The sequence below is a fragment of the Poecilia mexicana genome, unplaced genomic scaffold (assembly GCF_051168715.1).
Source record: "Poecilia mexicana isolate PSO_F unplaced genomic scaffold, ASM5116871v1 scaffold_11, whole genome shotgun sequence".
In the NCBI taxonomy this organism is placed as follows: Eukaryota; Metazoa; Chordata; class Actinopteri; order Cyprinodontiformes; family Poeciliidae; genus Poecilia; species Poecilia mexicana.
Genome location: NW_028263380.1, coordinates 3,577,141 through 3,597,766, shown reverse-complemented (window position 1 = coordinate 3,597,766; position 20,626 = coordinate 3,577,141). Strand labels below are relative to the sequence as shown.

Below are 20,626 nucleotides of genomic sequence, written 5' to 3'. Positions count from 1 at the left end.
AACTTTTGGCCCCCGCTTTATGAGCTTTCCTTAAATAACGGTGGCAGCACAGCCGTGCTAAGTGGACACGACTTCAACGACATGTGACCGAAATGAAAGAGTCCGGTTACAGAAATCCGCTGGACGGTGCGTCGCAATCACTGGCACCCTTTTGTTACAATCTGCATTCTGGTGCGACGTACGGCCAGCGCGCTCAGATCCGCATGTAGGACAACATGGACCCGAAATGTCAACGCATGGGTCTGAAATGATACAATAATGTGCAGGTCAGCCTTACCACTGGCAGACAGAACACCAAATTCAGAAGACTGTCCAAGCCTTTATGTGGACAACATAATCTAAACCACAGACTGGAGTTTAAGGTCGCTCTATGCACTGAAGTCTCTTGTTGTGTTTGTAGCGTGTTCATAAGTTAACAAAGATGTCTATTGAGATTAGTAGCCAACTACCTGAGGACAGATGAGAAATCAAAAATGATTTGAGTTTCCAGTCATTTGGTTGATTCAGCTCATGCCTGAGGCCTGGCTGTGCCCTCATGATGTCTGGGTGTGATGCACGGTTGTGTGCCAGGCTGACGGAGGCTTGGATCGGTGATGGAGTGGTCCTCACCAAGGTGCAAATGAAGACTTGAGGGTCACAGGGCCAAAGGCAAACAGTAATGAAACAGCAATGTGACCTGCAGCTGGCAGGGAACCTCCTGAGCAGAGCAAAGGTCCCGTCATGAATTTATCCACTTCACTGCTATTCACGCTCAGGCAAATTGTCCCTTTGAGCTTCCACAGTGTACAGAGGTTGTCTTTGTTCATCTGTTAGACCTAATATGATGAAACAAAGAGTTGAATTATTTAGCCAGAAGCTAAAATAGTAGGGATGCAGGATATTGTATTTTTCATCTGTATCTGATATGCTGATATACTAAAACTAATTTGGCCGATAACTGATACCAATACCGATATTTTTTCCTATACCTACTTACTGAAAGTATACGACTTCCTCTACTGTGGAGTTAAAATACTGCATTGTCTTTGTTAATTTAGCCTACTACAAAATGCTAATGCTAAAACAGAGGCTGAAAATGATGTAACACTTTCAACTTGTAATAAGTTTAATGTCAAATTTTATCATGACATCTGCTCCCTAAGACAATGACTACACTCAAACAGTGAAAATATGCAACTCTTCACAAAATTAACTCAACCTGTTCACAAGCAACAAGTGAAAAGCACATCAGTCGCGCATTAATACTTAGTATAAAGAAGTTTAAATTTGATTTATTTTTCTAGGGCCGCTTAATCAACATCATATAACGTCAGGTGTGCCTGAATTAGCTAAAATAAACACATTTTCATTGGTAGCCTCTTTGGCAGTTAAAACCAAAATTAAAATCAATCATCAATTATGATTACACAATAAAATTACAATAAATGATACATTTTATAAGCAAAGAAAAACGGAGCCATTTTTGATGCAGTGGGTTCTGATGTTAACTATTTTTAAATCAGTTCCTTCACTGCCTCTTAAAGCTGTTAAATATGCATAAGACGTTCTCCTACGGTGAGTGGAACAATGTTCCAGATGTTTCTGCCTCTCACTGAAACGTCTAAACTTTAGACTCTAAAGGGAACCTCGCAGTTTGCTCTGACCACCCAGTGGCTCTGCCAGAAACACAATTTTGCAAATTCCCCCCAATGATGTTGGTGCAAGTCCATGGAAAACAGCCCTCAACATGTGAGGTCATTTATAAACTGTTTAATCACTGCCCTGGTGCAAACTACTGATATAAAAACCACTAGAGTATCTTTATAATTAGCAGATTACTTCACTCATCTCTTGTTGTTCATTTGAAACCTCTTTGTCTGTCCGTGTGTTTATGAACAGTTGCTGTGTTTGCTGACGGTCTTTGCTCAGCCTGGAGCAGGTCCTGCTGGGCCCAGGGCCCCCCCAGACCTTCCCTCCAGTCCTCACAGTTACAGTTTGTGTTGACCTGAAGACCCGGATCTCCTCCTTACGCCTCAACCTGCAGCCTCTGTTGGCCTTCAGTAATTGACAGTTAGCGTTTGCTCACTGGTTGCCTCTGCACCCTGGGAAGTGTGTGTCGTGAGCACACGATCCAGAGTGTGTCCTGTGTCGCACCCAGCTGTGGAGGATAGGAGGAGAAGTCAGGATGGGCCGACTAGGAATGAAATGTTTTTGCAGAATGTAATATTTGTGGTTTTTCGCAACAGAATGAAACCTAAAACGCCTCCTGTGTGCTGCCGTTCCCTCACGTACCGCCTTACACCTCCCTTCCCCTTTGCTTCCAGGAATATTCCATCAGATATTCCTACTGTAGAGGACAAAATGACAAACACGGTGATTGAGACGGTGAGTCACATTGTGCACAGGGCCTTTTGGTCAATTTATGGAGGGAAAGTGAGTTGGCCAGCCGCTGCAGCTGCAGGGAGGTGTATTTGCAGACTGCCCATCTCGCTCGCTCCAGGACCCTCATCTCTGACCCTCTGATGTCTGTGTGTCTTTGTTAATGAAGAAATTCTGGTACCTGGGTGAGACATTGCTCTCAGCTGAGCAGACTCTGACTGCTCTGTGCCCTCAGCCCCTGAGCAGTCCTACTGCCGCCCCGCCCAGCCACAGAAAACCCTCCGGGCCTCCAGCCTGGACTTTCCTCACACTTATTTGCAGCTCTGAATAGAACCTCAGGAAATCCAGCAAAACAAAAATATCTGATACTTCATTGACTTAATGAACCAAAAAGTTCATAAGGTCTACTCTCTCGATTGATCAAAATAAAAGATATTTTATTAATTTCAAAGGGAAGTTAAATGTCTTGGTAGCTCATATCATCAACTCATTGTAAATGTTGATGAAAGATTTCCATTAAAAACAAAATATAGTAAATCCCATTTTAAAGCCTCAGTCGATCTCAGTGACACTGAGACTCTTCAGGACTTCATTATATGTCATGTTACGTCTCTAGAACTAGTATTTACTCCTCTCAAAGTCTTTCCTTTTGCTATTGCTACTTGAAAACTTGTGAAAAACTCTAACCCCATTAAACATGTTCACATCTTCGCCTGTGGGGGCGCTGCACCAAGAATCACTGAAGGAAACAACACAAAAACCTCAGAAGATGACACTGAGCAAAGTTTCCTTCTTCGCAAAAATTAAGTGGCGACAGACAGGATTTCTCTTTAGTCGTTGTTAAAAGACTGTCAGTAATTTCTCCCGCTAGCGTTACACGCTCGTTTGTTTTGGTTGTGTTTACCCAGAATACCCTGCGGTGCTTTTGGAGCGGTCTCCGGTCTGTTTGGCGTTCACGAAACAAGAGATCACTTCAACCGAACTGAGACCGCAGTTGGGACTAGAGTTTCCTTTTTGATCTGTATCAATCCGTTTGATTGTGCATTCACACCAGCTCTGCGTGGTCCGCTTTCATCAAACTCCGGTTCGTTTTGGGAGGTGTGAATATGCAATTGAACTCTGATTCAGATCCGGTTTCAGTATCTTTTTCACAATGACAAACGAAAAGTGTGCTGTTCACCGCGCTCTGTCTAAAGTTTCCAGATTCACCATGGTAACCTGCGTTCTGCACAGATATCCAGTCTCCGGTTGAACACCAGAGGCTCAGGAGCTGGCTGTTTGAGGAGTGCTTTTGAACTACATGAGCAATTTCACACATTAGGAAGAGTTGCTAGCCAGCATAAGCTAATGTATGTTTCCTCCAGTGGCTGCAGTGATGGTGACAGCCTCTCACCATCCTGACATGCCCTGTCCACTGCTCAGTGGACGGTCACACAACCAGACAAAACTTGTCTGTAAACTGGAGCTCTGTGATGTAGCATTTAGCAGAGGCTCATGATATCCAGTGTGACTGGAGAGAGTGAGAGAGACCAGGTTTTCACTGATCTGTGTTAGCATACTGCTTCTCCTCATTGTCCACACCAAAGATTAAACAAAGGAACATTTGGTTTTGTTTTTTTTTTTATTAATAATGAAGCTTTAGTTGCAACAGTAAAGGAATAGTGCTGGTTTTTATACTGTATGACTAATTTCATCTGAAAAGAATGTGGGACATTCTCAGAATGTATGATTTTTTTTGTTTTTGTTTAAACAAAAACAAAAAAAATCGAACCGAGAGTTCAGCTCTCGGTTGCAAAAAGAGAGCTGAAGTCACCCTTATTGAAGTTTCACAAACCAGATAAGTCAAGTTTTGTCACAAATCACAAAATTTGACTTAAATATTCTGCTACTAGTTGAGAATAATCCCGTCCAGGTTTGAAGAGTCTAAGTGTTGCAGTTTTTTTAGCTATAGTATGTTAAAGATGAAGAAGGTAGTGGAAAATTAGGTGGAATCCCCCTTTAGCCATTTCCTGAATCGGAAACCAACTTCAGCTTCGTCAAATTAATGAGGTTAACTTGTTTTTCCCTTTACAGTAAAGTTGATTTACACATAAATCATATTCCTTCCATTTCTTGATTATTGACTGAGGTGAACTCCAGTGGACAGCCAGTTCCTTGATCTGTATCCAGGGTGAAAGTAGGGGGTACGGTAGGGTACTGCGTACCCCTAAAAGATTTAGCGGGGGTACGCAGTACCTGCAAGAGAGGGGAGCGGCTGTCTGCAGTAAAGAATCTTTGGGTTCACTGTGCAGCCGTGAGTTCACCACTAATCAGCCGTGACTGCTTAGTTTTTCAAGAACAATCTAAAACACGACTTAATCAATTAATAAATTACTTCCCCCCCCCCATTTCATATTGTTTCTTAACTGTTCGTGCTTTGCTAGAGCAGCGGAAGGTTTTGAGTCGATCTCGGCTTTAGGTGACAAACTGAACACCGCCAGGAGGCTGAGACCAGCAGGTCCTCCTCTGACTGGCTTAAAACGTTCATAACTTTATTAAAGAACAACAACAACAAAAAATCAACAAAACGTGTTCAAATTAATGAGCCAACAACAACAATAATCTCAGTGATTATTGTTTCAACAAGGTGTTGCGCAATTCTGTGCGTTTCGGTTCCATTACCAAAATAACGAGCAGAGCAGGAGTTTAAAATGAACTAATCAACCACCGCTGTGTTCAGGGAGGCTTATTAATGATCGCAAAATAAATATCAAGCCTGCAAACCTGATATGGTAACGGACTGAATGTTATGTTTTTAACTTAATCTCTGGTCGTCTTGGGGAGCGCAGGAGGTTGCCATGGCAACGGGTGTGCTTAAATGACAAAGAGGAGAATAAAAAGGTGAGAGTGGTTTAGAGCTGATCACCTGTTCAGGTTGTTTTACCTTTGCTGTGGCTCATCACAGCCGCTGTAATTTCTGAACATTCAATAAACGACAAACTGATGATCTCGCTAGTCTCTGAGTTTAAACACAGTAAATATGTTTCATTAAGTATTTAACAAACAAATGGCTTCTACCGCGATAATTATGTGAAATTAAATTAATTGTCTAATATAAAAAATAGTTTGGTGCTGTCAGGCTCTGAGTCTGAGAGGCTTTTCCTTTATCAAACAATGTTTTTTTTGCCTCTTATTTAGTGGAAATATTGATGATGATGAGACTTTCTCCAAAATGATAACCTTTTTCAACCTTTATAGCTCCACTGTTGAAAATGAGGCTCTAACATTCACAAATGACAGTGAAATAAAATCCAGTCCAACATCTGGTTTGAGGTGATTCCTCTGGAACCTGTTGGAGGAAAAATATCCCAACGTCAGAAGATGAGCTTTAACCTAACAGAGCTCTGTGGTTCCTCCTGTCAGAGTCAGGATGAGGAGACGCCATGTTAGGAAGAGAAGTGGAAGCTGCAGGATCTTCAGAACAAACAGGTCATGATGCTGGGCTACTGATGATCCCTCTGGACACAGGATCAATAGAACCAGTTTAAAAGCTAAAATGAATGGTTATATGCCAGACATGGAAAACTGGGATGCACTCCATGCCATGATGTTCAGGATTTAGGACTCATGGCATCTCAAGGTGTCAACATTGCAGCCAGTGGGCTGAAGGAAATACAGCTTTATTTTGTAGCAATTCAAGAACTACCAGCTTTTATCGCTTCGCAAAAAAAATTAATCAGCACAGAAACTCCAAAGCACACAAAGAGGCAATATAAATATATATATATTATATATATATATCTATACACACTTTTTTTTGTCATAGTACCCCCAAGAATTTAAAACTACTTTCACCCGTCTGTATCCATCCTCTTACTTTTCAATAGCCTTTTCTCTGATTGGTTGACATGTTCTTTAGTGTTCATATTTGATGTTTAAGATATAGTTTAAGGTTGAGCAGGTAAATTTTTTTTTTTACAAAATTAGTAAAAGTAAAAATAGAAAAGGGAGATCAGATTTCTGCGCCCCACAAGTTTGACTTAATGAATTTAGATCATGTGGCCAAAAGATTGGATGGCTTTGATCTAAAGCATTTCATTTTAAAATAATAAAACACTACATTTTTCCACATTCAATTTGTGAAGATAATATATTTAAAATGTTGCATAAACCATTCCGTCTAATTTCAAATCCTTCTTGTGGCTGTTGAAATTAGACAACAGCCATGGCTGTTTGACTATTTGAATCCAATACTCAGTCAATTAAAAATACTTCATTGATCCCAGACTACTCCATCTCACGCAATTTAAGACATGTAGGAAAATACTGCCCTCTTGTGGCCAAAAGTGTTCATTTCCGTCCTTTGAATGTCCTTTCCCTTTGCACTCACCTGCAGATAATTTCTATTTCCCCATTAAAAGAAACTTCTATCTCTATTACTTACATGTGAAATCTCCTTTCATACAAATGTCCAATTAGCTTTTGGAAACAATTTAAACATAAAACACAGTTTACTGCCATTTGTCTTGGTTGAGTATTCAGATTTATCAATAGCTAAAACTACAAAAGGCCACAGGAAGTACAGACTTTAAAGGCTCATTGAGTTTAAATTCCTTTATTTAAAAAAAAATGCAGATATCTTTAAATATCAGACATGTTGCAGAGAGGAAACGCTGTGTTCACATTTATCAAACACACTCTCCAGCAAAACAAAGACATGAACCTAAACATTTAAGACGTGAAAGTCAAATATACCGCATCCATTAAAGAGATGATGTTTCAGCGCTCGACGAAAGGCTACAACAGGAAGCAGGAAGTGGACTTCAACAGAAACTCTCAGCTGAATTTGGCTTTAGAGAAATCCATCTCTGGGTGCTGGGCCATGAACCTGCAGACAGAGGAAAAGTCACCTTAGGAAGCACAAAGGACGAGCGTTTTTAGAAACAGTTCATTTCTCAGACATTAACGTCTTCAACAAGACCCAGAGGGAAAATGTCACAAAGCTCACCTCCAAGTTCAGTTAAATATAAATTCAACTTTGTGGCATGTTTGGTGTTGTTCCCATCAAACTCCAAGTTTATCATTGCAGGTTTGTTTGGTTGTGAAAACTAAAAAAAGTTTTCATAGCTGAACTATGACAGGCCAAAGATTGTATTAGTAAAAATACAGGGCCATGTAGGTTTGGATTTTTTCCCTCATCAACACCTTCATTTAAAAGGATTTTGCATTTACTTTTGTTGTCTTTGGCTAATATTTTGACAGGTTTGATGTTCTGAAACATCAAACCATCAAACATTCTGAAACGTGCTAAAAACAGGAAATCAGGAAAGAGGCAAACACTTTACGCTCTGGAAGTGCTCCAGCAGTAGCTGTGTTTCCATTGACCTTAAAATTGCACAATTTGAAAATTCATTTTCTGAATGGAAACATGGCAATTTGTTGATAAAAAGTTTTGGTGCTAGGATGAGGTGGATTTTTTGACCATATCGAAATTAGCATATTTCGTAAAACTGCTATGGAAACGCTTTTTTTGCATCACACGAGACACATGATCAACAACCGGACGTTACTACTGGTGGAAAAGATGAAGAACATGACAGGAAGTGGTAGGAGGATCACAGCGCAGACTGTTTTTTAATGACTTCTTGCGTGTTCAAACTTATTAGTGTGTGATTTTAATCGCATCACATTTTTAACGGAAACACGGAAATGGCAAAATTGTGCATTTTCAACTTCGGTGGAATATCGACAGCATTTAGCGATCAAAAGCCAGCCGGTGAGGACTCACTTCTTCAGAATGTCTTGTTTCTTCTGGTCTTCGGACGTCGGCAGCCCCATAGACTTCTGCCTCTGGTCGTACATCATTTTCTCCACCATCCCACGTGTCTCTCCGTCCAGGTCCGACAGCTGCTCACCAGGTAACAGAAGAACAGCAGAGGACCAGTGTTACTGGTTTGTGATCCCCGTTGCTTAGCAACAAACAACCCAGCACAGAACGCAGTGCGCTGCTGTTTTACCTTTGAGTTCTCGGGGCAGATTTTCTTGGTGTTGATCTCTGGATCCGTGGTAACGATCCTGCTCCACCACTCCATTTTGTTAATCTTCTCCAGGTGGACTGTGACCACTTTGCCGTCGTCGATGAGCCAGGAACTCTCCTCCACCTTGACCTCGTTGAAGAGCTGACCTTCCATAACGGGAGGGTGGCCTTTCAGGCCGACCTTGATGGAGCGACGCTGGATGTCCACCACCACGTCTCGGCCCTTGATGCGGAACTTCACGTCAAAAGGAACAGCAATCTGCGACAAGGCATAAAAAGATCCACTAACTAGTGAAGTATACTTACAGCACTTTTTTTTTTAAATGGACTCCTAAACTAAAAGTTTAACATTTCACATTCCTTACTTCCTTTGATTGCCCTAAAGGAAAGAGTGACACACAGGTTAAGCACAAATGATACACTTACATCGATTTCTGACAGCGTTTGTGTCCATTTGTAGTTAGGAAGGTCACCTCCGTTTCCTGAGTTGGGCTTCAGTTTGTCTTTGTCCTTCTCGTCCTCCTCTGCGTCCGAGTCGGACTGGATGGAGGAGAAACAGCTTTTAGTGCCGATCCACATTATTGAACCATCTCCTGTTGCATACTCAGGGTTTCTGAACATTTCAGCGACTCACATTTAAGACTTTTTAAGACCTTAAGACTATGATGAATGAGATGTAAAAACTGTAACACAATAAAATACAAAAAAAATAAAAAATCTGAGAGAGAGTTGAGAAACTAGAACAGGAAAATAAAATACAATTTCAAGAGCGAATCTGAAGGTACTGATCCAGTACCGATACCCACAATGCTGAGCTGTTCTACACAGAATCCATGTAGCGTCGCATGGGCTGGTAACAGAAGTGAGTGAATAGTGAAGACAAATGATGTCCAAAAGCCATCAAGCTAGGCAGGGTATGTTAGCAGCTAATTAGCCGCAGCCTCCAACGAAATAGAGACGTCTGCTGGTGACAAACGTTTGATAAAGTTCCACAAGATAAAAATGAAAAACAAAAAACTATAGTACAAAGAAAATATGACATTAGATAGTCCTGCCATGACAAAATTTGTGATTAATGTATTTATTTAAGGCAAACTTGACTTTTTTTTTAAATGCCTTAATTTTAGATCCATGAATCCTCAAAAAACACTTTTTAAGGCAGAGTGGACACTCTGACATTAGACGCTCCTTTATGTCCACTTTTAAAACTGCAACACTTTTATTCCTCGACTTTGACATGATTCTGAGACTTCTGTTTTATTACTCTTATTGTTGTTTGAAATGCATTTCTTATTGTTCTTCCCATGTTTACAATGTTCATTGATTTTACGTGAAGCAGTTTAGAGCTCCAAAGTGCCAACCAGTTCACTCACCCCCTTCTCTTTGTCAGAGCTCTTCTCTTCACCTCCTGTGTCATTCTTTGTCTTCTCCTCCTCCTCCTCCTCCTTCTTCTTCTATCGCATATAAAACCACAACAAACAAGTCAGTCATTTCTGTCAGTGGTTTGGTTGCAAAAGAAGACTTTTTTTTGTCCAGACCTTGTCCAGCTCAGACTGCAGCTTCTCGGCCTCCTCGTCCGTCAGCTCCTGAATTCTTGGACCGTCCCCGTTCTCCTTCTTCTTCTTCTTCTTCTCCTCCTCCTCCTCGGCGAGCTTGGCACTTCTTTCTGCTTTCTCCTTCTTCTCCTTCTCCTGTTTCATTTGTTTCTCTCTGTGGGCCTTCAGCGCCAGCTTACTGTGGTGGTCGAAGGAGTCTTTAACCAGCTGGAGTCGACATTTGACAGGCGAACACATTCAAATGGTTAAGTCTGACCAAATGGTAACAGAAACTAGAGAGTAGAGGTGGGACAAGTTACAAAACCCACAGTTTGGTTTGGTAAACATTTTAAAATCAATACATTAATAAGAGATGTCAGTTAGGAAATAGACATGTCCTTCATTGATCCACACTTTTGAGATTCAAGTATAACAGCAGAATTGAGATGTAGGTTCAAAAGATCAATTCTCCAGAATGAGACATGTAGTCAAGTGATATTAAAACTAAAAAAAGAGACAGTTATCATCATCATAACTGATACAAAATGGAGTTAAAGTAGGATGTGATTTTATAATATCAGAAAACTGAATAAGTTTTTTTTTTTATTTACCAACTTTTACTTTACAATATTACAGAATATTTTTGCTTTAATGTTGCAAGTGTGTGCCTTAAATCAAGGAAAATGATCATTTCTTTCTTGCAATTATACAATCTTTTGAGATCAGAGAATGTTCAAATGTTTTCTAATAAACATTTAGATATTCCTCTTGTTTATTATCTGACTAACTACATTACCCCCTCACTGCTATTGGTCCAATACTATTTTTATGCATGTGCTCATCTAAATTTTACATGCATTTATAATTACTTTATTTTTTCATTCTTTATTTTACTTCTCTTCTTAGGAACAGTTCCATCCCATTGTTCTTACCTTCTCTGCAGCTCCTTGATCTCCGCCTATGAAAAAATCCGTCTTGCGTCGGAGGAAACTGAAAAACGTATTTACTAGCTGTTGGATGGCAAAAAACAGATTCCAATGAGAGACATAATGTAGAATGAATGCATTATTAATTTTCTTATACATAGAAATAGGATGAAAGGTTGTTCTTTGGTGCTTTAAGTCTGTCAGAGTGCAGTGTCGTTATAGCCACAGTGTGACATATTGGAAATTAGGAACATGTGTGTCCTACTTTTACACACCTTGTAAAAATATTCAAACGCATGAAACGTTTCCACACATTACAGCTAAGCCTATTGCAATAATCAATAAATCAATAAATCAATAAATGCATGATAAATTAAAACAAACTCAATCATTTTGATTTGCATGGTTAATTTTCTGTTTTCTCTCTTTCTACTGGATGACAAAGTCAGTAAAAGGAAAACTATAGATAGTTTTGAAACATTTTGACTTAGTGTTGTATACTAAGTAAGGACAGAGAGCTAAAATTGAATGGTTAAGATTATAGCATGTTTATATATCAAAATGGCCCAGTTAAAGTCTTGAACTCAATTAAAAATTGCAGTCAAAACCTCAGCACCGGTAGCATCATAACCAGAAAATTTTTTCCTTTAATTGATGCTATAAAATATATATATATATATATATATATATATATATATATATATATATATATATATATATATATATATATAGAACACTAATATAGTCCATATATTTATTTTTTTATTTACTAAAAACCTAAAACATATTATCATTTTAAGAAAAATATCCATAATTCACTAACAGTGTTTGGTTGTCGTGACAAAATTTGAAAAAGTTGAAATGACATCAATACTTTTGGAAGGCACTGGAATTTCCTGATAAAAATAACTGACCCTTATAGAAATATCGGTCTCCAAATACTTACAGTAAAGAACAGCGGCATTATACCAACATGCACAACTATTATCAACCTTCTATTCACAGCTTGTAAGCTGCCATCTGAATGCTTTTAAGGGCTAATCTAATTTCGTAGCCATTGGTACGCCGAATTTACCACAACGAGCTGGTGGTTATTGCTTAACGCGTCCCAATATCAATGTGGTATTAATGTTTACATTGTATGACAGGCGATTAATTTAAATGCGTCAGTATTTCTGCCAGTACAGGTCGAAACGTGTCTTAGCCTAACTATTAGCATCATAGCATCAGGATATTAGCAGCACGCTGGTTTACCTCCTGCACTCCTCCTTCGTGTTGCTGGGCCATAACGAGCAACATACCGTCATACTTTTCTTCTTCTTCCCCCATGTTGCTAGAGGTGAAACACTTAGCTTATCGTTAAGTGCGCGATTAACAAATAAAGTTAGAATAACCCTAAAGATGTACTCTTGCCTGAACCTGTTGTCACGCGACTCACTTCCTGGAAACTAACCCCGCCTAGGCTAGTTTGACCAATCAGAAGGGCGTATTTTAATTGACAAAGACAAGCGACCAACTGATTGAGAGTATTTATTCGGGGCGGAAAAGGACCCTAGTAAAACAGAATTTTCTAGAAGAAAAAAAACAAAAACAAGAAAAAATAAAACAAATAAAAAATTAAGGTATAAAATACTCTTTCAACTTCACATTATTTATTTAATTTATTTTATTTCACAGGGTTAACATTGCAGGTCATTTGAATAGCAAAATTTTAAAATAGCCGATACAGGTTTTGTTTGCAGTTTCCATGGTAGCTTTACAGCTTTGCCCTGATACGCCCAATTAGAATTATATTACCTAATATGTCAAAAACTACTAAATTCAGTGACGTGAACTTACTTTTTAAAATATTTTACTGTTTCCATATATTTTGATTTATTAAAAAAGATTTGTCACAGACACTTTTAAATATAGTGTGTTGGATTTCTAACATTCTTAGCTTTCATTCATTCAATCAGAAGCTATTCTGTGAAACTTTTAGTTGCATATGTCCCTCTTGTCACTTAACATATTTAGTAGTCATATATTAAGTGACAACTAAATACATTGAATGCTCACTTCACTTAGTCACTTAGTTTGACAATCTTTTTTTTTTTTTTTTTTACCTCCAGTGACCTGACAACATGACTAAAGCAGGCAAAACATCAAACATTTGCAATACAAGAATACCATAAGTAACCATTGATTTCACACAGAACTGAAAAAAAGCCTTAGTAGATAGACTGGGCTGTTACACTTATACACTTTTAATATTGATAATATTGACAAAACGTTTGATTTTTTTTATTTTTATTATTCACCTGGTCAACAGAGGAACATCAGAAAACATTTGCTGTTTAAAGGACAGAAGCTTTACAAAAGGCAGAAAGTGAGAATTTGAGAGATTTGAGGTTTCCCCTTAATAAGCAAGAGCTACATGTTAAATATGAGCTTCATATTATAAAATATTGCATACTCCAATCTCTCTGAACATTAAGTATACTTTTTTGTATCTTTTAAGGTTTTTAATCATAATATATTACAAAAGACAGGCATTCAAGTTTCTAGAGAAAGAAATGGAGTTCCAGCATGTTAGCTTATTTAGCTTAGCATATAACTCTGAAAAACAGCAGGTAGGTTAGGATATTGGTCTGTCAACTGTTGAAAACAACTTTAACCACAGAATGAGGTGCTGACTTGTGATTAACACACTAAAGAGATGTGTGTCTAATAAAGTATGTCTATTTCATTGTTAATAGCTGACAAGAAAGAGGATTTACCTTTGTACAGAATACCATAAAAAATGAGAATAAAGTAATGATTGGCCATGATTAAAAATGTTTAAATAATCCGAAATTCATCTAGTCAAGTCCCAGCAATAAAATTTTTACAGTGATGTAATTTTGAATCTTACTTATACTAAATATTCAAATTAAATATTTGAAAAGATCTTCAACAAATTCTTTATGTCTTAGACACTTTGACCATTAAAATGCCTCTAACACAAATTAAGTTAAGAAAACTAATAATGTCATTCATAAACAAAGAAAAGCAATAATTAAAATGAATTAAAATCAACTCTATGAAGACGAGGGCATGGTGAAATGTGTACTAACAAAACAAACAAAAAGCAGAGAAAAAACAGTGTTCTGCCTAACAAAGGCATGGTAAAGGACAAAATCAAACTGTAGAGCCTCAAGCTCTTCTCAAACAAGCGGACGGTTAATTGTCATAAAAAATTTAACAACTGTCTTACAGACGGAGTCCCAATTAGGTGATCCTTCAAATGTGCAGATACAATATTTACATTCATAAATATCTGCACGCAGAACCCTGAGTTCACTGTAGCCTTCACACAATTCCACCCTTCACATTTTTCTCCTTCCTGTCAAAGGAGCTCGGCTCAGCCGGACACTCCGGTGCAAGTAAAGTCGTCCTTCCAACACCCAGTGCGTGACCTGATGGAGGCAACCGGGTCGTTCCGTACCGCCGCTTCATGTCCTCGCCGAAGCGTGTAGCAGTGGCACACCTGAAGACTCCATCTCTGACTGAGAGGGTGAGTAGGTTGATGGAGAACTTGAAGTGGGACCTATTAGACCAGAACCAAAAAAACAAAAACGCAGTCAGCCTTAAGTGAATGTCAATCTGTTTCATTCTGACCTACAGAATTAGAATTTGATTATTGATCCACTCTGCTGGAGAGTTGTGATGTTCTTAATATATACCTCAGAACATTAACCCTGTAATTAAGGTTTAAGCCAGGGCTGGCCCAAGACTTTTTGAGACCCAAAGCAGATTTTTTTTGGGGGGAGTCCTCTATATCGCAGTATGTTACACAGCATGCAACATACCAATATGTTACATATTACAAATGACATAAGCATCATTTGTAATTAGCTTATGTCATACCAGTGTTATTATGGCTACTGATTTTAACTTTATAGGAGTAATAAACAAAATAAATTATTTGGAATTTGAAATGCAGAGAGGCATTTCAGTATGCCATATTATTTTAACTACTTGAAAGTAACATCAGTTGACAAACGGTAAAGAAATGGACAAGTTTGATATGTTATATTTCCCCAACAGAGGCAGCAGCCATCAACAGGAAGAGATGTAACATTACTTGTGAGGCAGCTATAAAAACAATACGGAAATTGGTTTTACTTATGTAAAAGTTTGTATTGTTCAATATTATATATATTTCAGCATATATGTTTTTCCGGAATTTATGGCTAGCTTGGTTCTCTTGGTCATTTAGCTCTGACCGATAACCCCTACGAACGTAAAAACGTTGCTACATTGTGAATGCATGATGAATATCCTACACAGACTCATTCCACATAAACATTTTCATGTTTTTTTTTCTCAGAACACAGCAAACTGGGGCAGATTTGTCTTTCTACTGACATTTTTAATAAGGTTTTTGATAGAACTCCTGAGCAATACAAAATACATATTTGATCTTATTCTATTAACATAATGCTGATCACTGAATTACCAGCACCCAAGGCGAGCCCTCCTGCAGCTTGCCCTTTGTTCACTTTCTGTTATACAGTGCATGTTTACAGTGCGGCTGTGTAGTAAACAGCAGGAGCCTGCCAGGCATGACTCAGGTGTTTTATCACAGCGAAATTTTAAAGCCTAACACATTTTCTACTGACGCAGCGGTCTGTAAAGTCATTTAATGCTCCTTATGTGTGCCTGTGAATGCAAACTGTTCAGGCTGGTTTTGTTGTTGTGTTAATATTAATGCAGCTGCATTACATTTAGTTAACACAGAAAAGATCATGAAAGTTAATCTCTTTTTATTGTTTTAATCGAAATAGATTCATGATCAGTCATAAGAATGACAATAAGTTATACATTTATGTGAAATGCCTATGAGTGTAAAATACTCTGAATGTGCAAAATATTTGGTATGCTGTTTTAGTCAATGCACATTGAAGAACATCTAAAATTATATTAGTTGGACCACAATGATGTACAGAGGTTAAAAAAATCGAAAAATATTGCTCACTAAAATCCATAAGATCCATAAGACAAGACTTTAGATAAAAAAACAACAGACGTAAGTTAAAATTCTTTGGATCCTGGGTTACTTTGCTATCGATTTATTTGTTATCTGTCAAATCAATGCAGTTTTTATCTGTTTATTGCCAAATTATATCAATCAGTCCCTCCAGTTTCTTGAGAATTATTGTGGAAATTCACGCAAAATCAACAAAAACCCACACTTTGTTGCGGTAATACATAATTGGGAGTTTATTGCTGATTTTTCTCAAAAACTTATACTAACCATTTGCATCAACCTCAGTTGATGTCAGATGATTTATATAAAAGGTCGCATTTACCGTCAGAAAAAAGTGCAAATATCACAAATATTTCCAAATTAGTACCACAAATAGTTTGATTTTTATTACCAAAAGAAATCACAAAAAGTATCACAAAATCCTGAAGGGACTGAAAGGATGTTCAATAATATATATTTTTAATTTTAATAATTCACTGATATTTTAACAGTTTGCGAACAGGTTTTATGAACACATTCTGGCACAACTGGCCCTTTAAGAGCATTCATGATGTTGATTAGGTACAAAACGAAAATTAATTTGACTCCCCTGCTTTAATGGGTCCCTAGTCAAAGTAGTTGCTGTGGTGATATGGGCCCAGGTGGGACAGTCAGTTGGGAATCAGGCATCAGTGCCTTAACAACCACCCCCTTCTCCACAACACATACAACACTACATATTGCTCACATCTTGGGGTGTGGAATGATGGACCTCGCAGACAGTGGGGGCTAAGCTGGGCCCCCAATGTCTGGGATGCCATTTGACCCCCCTAGGGTCAAATGGGTGAGCTAGCCCTGGGTGAGCTAGCCCTAGGGGGGCTAGCTCACCAGGTAGGGTGTTAATGTGTTCTTACTAACTTGTTTGTTCTGAGTTTGGCCTACAGCAGGGGGCTGGTGCCTGTCTGCCACGTTGGTGGCTCTATAGGTGAGTCTCTCTTGAGACCTGCTGTGTGGGCTGGCTGTGGGTGGGTCTGTGCAGGAAATGGGCCACCACAGGGACCCGGTTCCAGGCTGGAACCGGGAACCCCTGACTCAGTGTGGCTGAGTCAGGGGTCGGTGCCCTGTGTCTCACCCTGTCTGAGGCAGCTGTGACCATCCAGAGCTGTGTCCACTTATCCTTTGCAGCTCTTGGGTGTTACGTACCTCCCCTGATACATAAAGCTTTTTGTTTTAAGTAGCATCTCATGATACTTAAATTGCTAACTTTAAGCTTTCTGTAAGCAACATCTTCCTTATTGAAGAGTTTTGTCAACAGGGTCTGGTAAAGTGCTTACTTACACACCATGCTGAGAATTATTAAATTACAGTCACACTTTTCTCTTTTTCACTCTAATAAATGCAAATATTGTAAATATTTAGGTATTATAAAGGAATAAAACATAACTCTTACCTCCATTTTTCCTCCACATGTTTCTGGCAAACTTGTCGGTGGAAGTCAAGTCGGATATTTGGATGTTGGGATTTGACTTGTAGTCGTCTTGAGGAAAAGAAAACAACCAAACACTTTTCTCTGACACCAGTAGGTATTACATCGGCGAGGATAAAGGAATGAAAACTTCCCAACTTACTGTTGTTGCTTGAGGGAAAGGAGCCACTCCCAATCATGGTCTCGTGCCCGCTGTCCGACATCGTCCTCTCCATCCTGGGAATGGGCGGCCGCTTCTTCGTGCTCTTCCGAGTGCTGATGCGGATGATGCCCCGCACTAACCGGCACTCGGCTTCCTGCTCGTCCATTTTGTGCTCCTCTGCCAGGGAGTTGATGAGTTGGTTGATGGCTTTGCTCTTCCTCAGAAACACAGAGTCTGAGGTGCACCTGGCCAGCTCTTCGATTTGATACTCAGAGTACAGCTCCAGTAGCTTCTTGGTGATCAGGGAGTCCACGTTCTCGTCGCCGTCCTCCCAGTCATGAAACGGCACAGAATCATGCAGGGAGGCAAACTCTGATGGGGTTTGAGCAGGCAGTGGTGCATATGGTGAATATTTGATGTCGTAATCTAAATCATCTTTCGGACCGACTACTTTGACTCCGTTAATGTGAAAGTCTGACCATTCAGTGTCAGCCTCTTCTTTGCTGTTGTCCTGGTTAACGCCTCGGAGGCTGATCTTTTCTGGCTCATCTGGGGAGCTCTCATTCGGCGCCAAACGCGGAGCGTGGATGCAGCGCTGGCACACCTTATACAATCCAAAGGTGATTACAGTGCACACGAAAGTTTTACAGCTCTTTGGAGAAGAGCAGGGATTGCAGCTGGATGCTGCAGATGAAGGCTCGGCTACACCGGGAATGAAGTCGATGGTCTCAGACTCGTTCCCATTAGCATCTTTAAGGCGGCCTTTTTGGACGGGCTTTGGCTGTGGGGTTGGCTGTCTATCCTCCACCGGGTCCACACACCGCTCCTCAGTGAAAGACACTTGCCTGGTGCTCCCCAGCCTCTCGCTGCGCCTCAGACTGTCACTGGTGCCAGCAGACATGACTAACAAGCTGCAAGAATCCAACGAGAAAAGAAGCACAACAGAGGGGTTATGCTAAAAATGGTTAAACAATATTATCCGTCTGTCAGAGAGAATATCAAATCACTTTAAACCACATGAGAGCATCTATCTTTGGAAAAAAAAAATGAATCCACTATTACAAGAAGGCAGGTAATGTCGCCAAACAGGTTTCATGAATGATGCACCTGGTGAGAGACAATCACCCATTCATACATCCGACTATCTGTGTGATGTCATGGAGTATTCCACAATGATAAACAACTCATTCAGTTTGGTCACAACTGAGGAGTGCATAGTCAAGACTGCTGAGTAAGGCACAAATAAAGTAAAAACAAACATTAACTGAGTTGCATTAATTTTAATAATAATAATAATAATAATAATAATAATAATAATAATAATAATAATAATAATAATAATAATAGCATTAATAATAATTCTGACAATATTCATCATTTGTATTATTATTATTAACTGTATTGTTATTATTATCATTGTCTCACTGCAATGCATAAGCTTATTAATGGCTACTTGTGATAAAAGTAAAATTATTTATTTTGGTTACAATTTTGTCTTGGTATTGTAGTAATATTAAAAAATTATAGCAGTAGATACCAACATACTAGCTACTGTCGATAATAAGAATATTTTATATGTTAATACTACTAGGACTACTACTGCAGTACTACTATTAGTAATATTACTAATACTACTACTAATAATATTAGTAAAAAAAGAACAATAAGCATCTATAAGGCTTGTAATATGGAATAGCAACAATGATATTAATATTTTTATAATGTGGTTAATTGGTATAATAATTGTTTTAATAATATTAAACGAAAAAAAAAGAACAATATCATAGAGTAAAAGTAATTCTTGTCAGTAATATGAATAATTAGTATAGCTATAATTTAAAAAAGGTGACAATTGGTGGTGTTAGTCTACATTTATAATAATATTAATATTAATAATGATACCAACAGCACTGTCATTATTAATAACATAATAAATTATAATAAAGTAACAATAATGCATTTTAACTTAATCGTTATCATTGTAAAATAAATAATTGGGCATCTACAACCAAAACAACAACAATAATAATAATAACAATTATTATTATGATACTTTTTGCAGTGAGATTAATTAGTATAATAATTATGCTAATAAGATTGAATAATAAAGCTATGTGGTAAAACTGGCATCAGCTTAGATATCTCAATTTGTAATAATGTTCATTATTTCTAAAGGTAAAAATAAGGTTATTAAAATATTAATACTATAAGATTCTGGCTGAATTATCCTGTATATGGTCTCCAGTAGAACACAAGAGTTGAGCAGTCTGTTCTCAGTGCTGACGTCCTCTGCGACGACGACTGTTTACAGCGCTCAGAGCAACGTCGCTTTAATCTCGTCCACTCAACGAAAACGTTTCGCTGTTTTACGAATATGTAGCCTAATTACTAATTCAGTTAGCTACTTAGATTAGGTTAAGATACTGGAGACATTCCCTCGCAGTCACTTTTTTGAGCGTGTATCAATATTGTTTTCACGTTCATGGCGACTGTCATTGCGTCTCTTCCTCCATTATAAACTTCTCACCTATAGCCAGAGTACGCTGCGTCCACAAGCCGACTGCCCCCAAAATCACGGCCTTCCCTGTGTCCTGCAAGCCAACATGTATGTTTTAATCCATCTGTGGCGAGAAATTGAATCCAAATCACTCCAAAATGAAAGTTTCAGGAAAGTTTGGGGGAAATCCGAGTACCTGAGCGTCAAGGTACAGGAAGCGAACCAGGTAAGCCGAAACCGAAGTATGGACTTCCGGTTAGAAGTGGTTGTAGAAAATAAAACTAAGGTAAAATGACAAACTCTGTGGATTGTAAAGCACGCGTACTCGCTCATGCACGCCTATATATATAGATCTATAAACGTGCAGGGCATAAGCTTTCTTAATGACAAAATATAAGTTTCAGTGGCGCATCCTGCTATTCAAATTGATGCAAGTTTATTTTGAAACTCCATGTATTGACTGACATTTCCGGAAAGCCGTAACAACATTCGGAAAGTTTATTATGCTATTGATATGCTTGGGTTGTACTTAGACATGCCGTGAAAAAAGAAACTGAAAACAAAAAACAGATACATGCATTAAGAGATAAATAAATATATGAATGAACGGGGCCATCAAATGGATTTGAAAGAAAAAGACGAAGAAAAAAAAGTTAATTGATAACCTTGATTGGAC

General features: G+C 38.5%; 2 protein-coding genes across 6 annotated transcripts; both read right to left on the bottom strand.

Moving 5' to 3' along the window:
• Positions 1-6,936: 6,936 nt before the first annotated feature.
• nudc (nudC nuclear distribution protein) lies at positions 6,937-12,475 on the bottom strand. 2 transcript variants are annotated; one of them, XM_014993276.2, is made up of 8 exons: positions 12,090-12,475; positions 10,842-10,919; positions 9,913-10,137; positions 9,748-9,825; positions 8,801-8,914; positions 8,355-8,633; positions 8,126-8,244; positions 6,937-7,225 (listed from the first exon to the last, which is right to left on the bottom strand). In XM_014993276.2, the coding sequence occupies exons 1-8, from the start codon at positions 12,162-12,164 to the stop codon at positions 7,174-7,176; spliced, it is 1,020 nt and encodes a 339-aa protein (XP_014848762.2). In that variant the 5' UTR covers positions 12,165-12,475; the 3' UTR covers positions 6,937-7,173. The 2 variants fall into 2 exon arrangements, with proteins under 2 accessions (XP_014848762.2, XP_014848761.2); XM_014993275.2 differs by having other exon boundaries at positions 9,748-9,828; positions 12,090-12,332.
• A 583-nt stretch (positions 12,476-13,058) lies between these two features.
• On the bottom strand, positions 13,059-20,178 carry kdf1b (keratinocyte differentiation factor 1b). 4 transcript variants are annotated; one of them, XM_088010080.1, is made up of 6 exons: positions 20,147-20,165; positions 19,981-20,044; positions 18,516-18,560; positions 17,454-18,364; positions 17,276-17,362; positions 13,059-14,403 (listed from the first exon to the last, which is right to left on the bottom strand). In XM_088010080.1, exons 4-6 carry the CDS (start codon positions 18,352-18,354, stop codon positions 14,309-14,311), a joined length of 1,083 nt encoding a protein of 360 aa, XP_087866206.1. In that variant the 5' UTR covers positions 18,355-18,364; positions 18,516-18,560; positions 19,981-20,044; positions 20,147-20,165; the 3' UTR covers positions 13,059-14,308. The 4 variants fall into 4 exon arrangements, with proteins under 4 accessions (XP_087866206.1, XP_087866205.1, XP_014848764.2 ...); XM_088010079.1 differs by having other exon boundaries at positions 19,981-20,178; XM_014993278.2 differs by lacking the exon at positions 18,516-18,560 and having other exon boundaries at positions 20,147-20,177.
• Between the last annotated feature and the right edge of the window lie 448 nt (positions 20,179-20,626).

Excerpts from the sequence above, each read along its gene's own strand:
- kdf1b (XM_088010079.1), bottom strand. The coding sequence starts at position 18,354 with ATGTCTGCTGGCACCAGTGACAGTCTGAGGCGCAGCGAGAGGCTGGGG. Across the intron at positions 17,363-17,453 it reads CTTTCCCTCAAGCAACAACA|ACGACTACAAGTCAAATCCC; the intron begins GTAAGTTGGGAA and ends CTTTTCCTCAAG. Across the intron at positions 14,404-17,275 it reads CATGTGGAGGAAAAATGGAG|GTCCCACTTCAAGTTCTCCA; the intron begins GTAAGAGTTATG and ends CTGGTCTAATAG.
- nudc (XM_014993275.2), bottom strand. The coding sequence starts at position 12,164 with ATGGGGGAAGAAGAAGAAAAGTATGACGGTATGTTGCTCGTTATGGCC. Across the intron at positions 9,829-9,912 it reads TGCAGTCTGAGCTGGACAAG|AAGAAGAAGGAGGAGGAGGA; the intron begins GTCTGGACAAAA and ends TATATGCGATAG. Across the intron at positions 8,915-9,747 it reads GCTCTGACAAAGAGAAGGGG|TCCGACTCGGACGCAGAGGA; the intron begins GTGAGTGAACTG and ends TCCTCCATCCAG.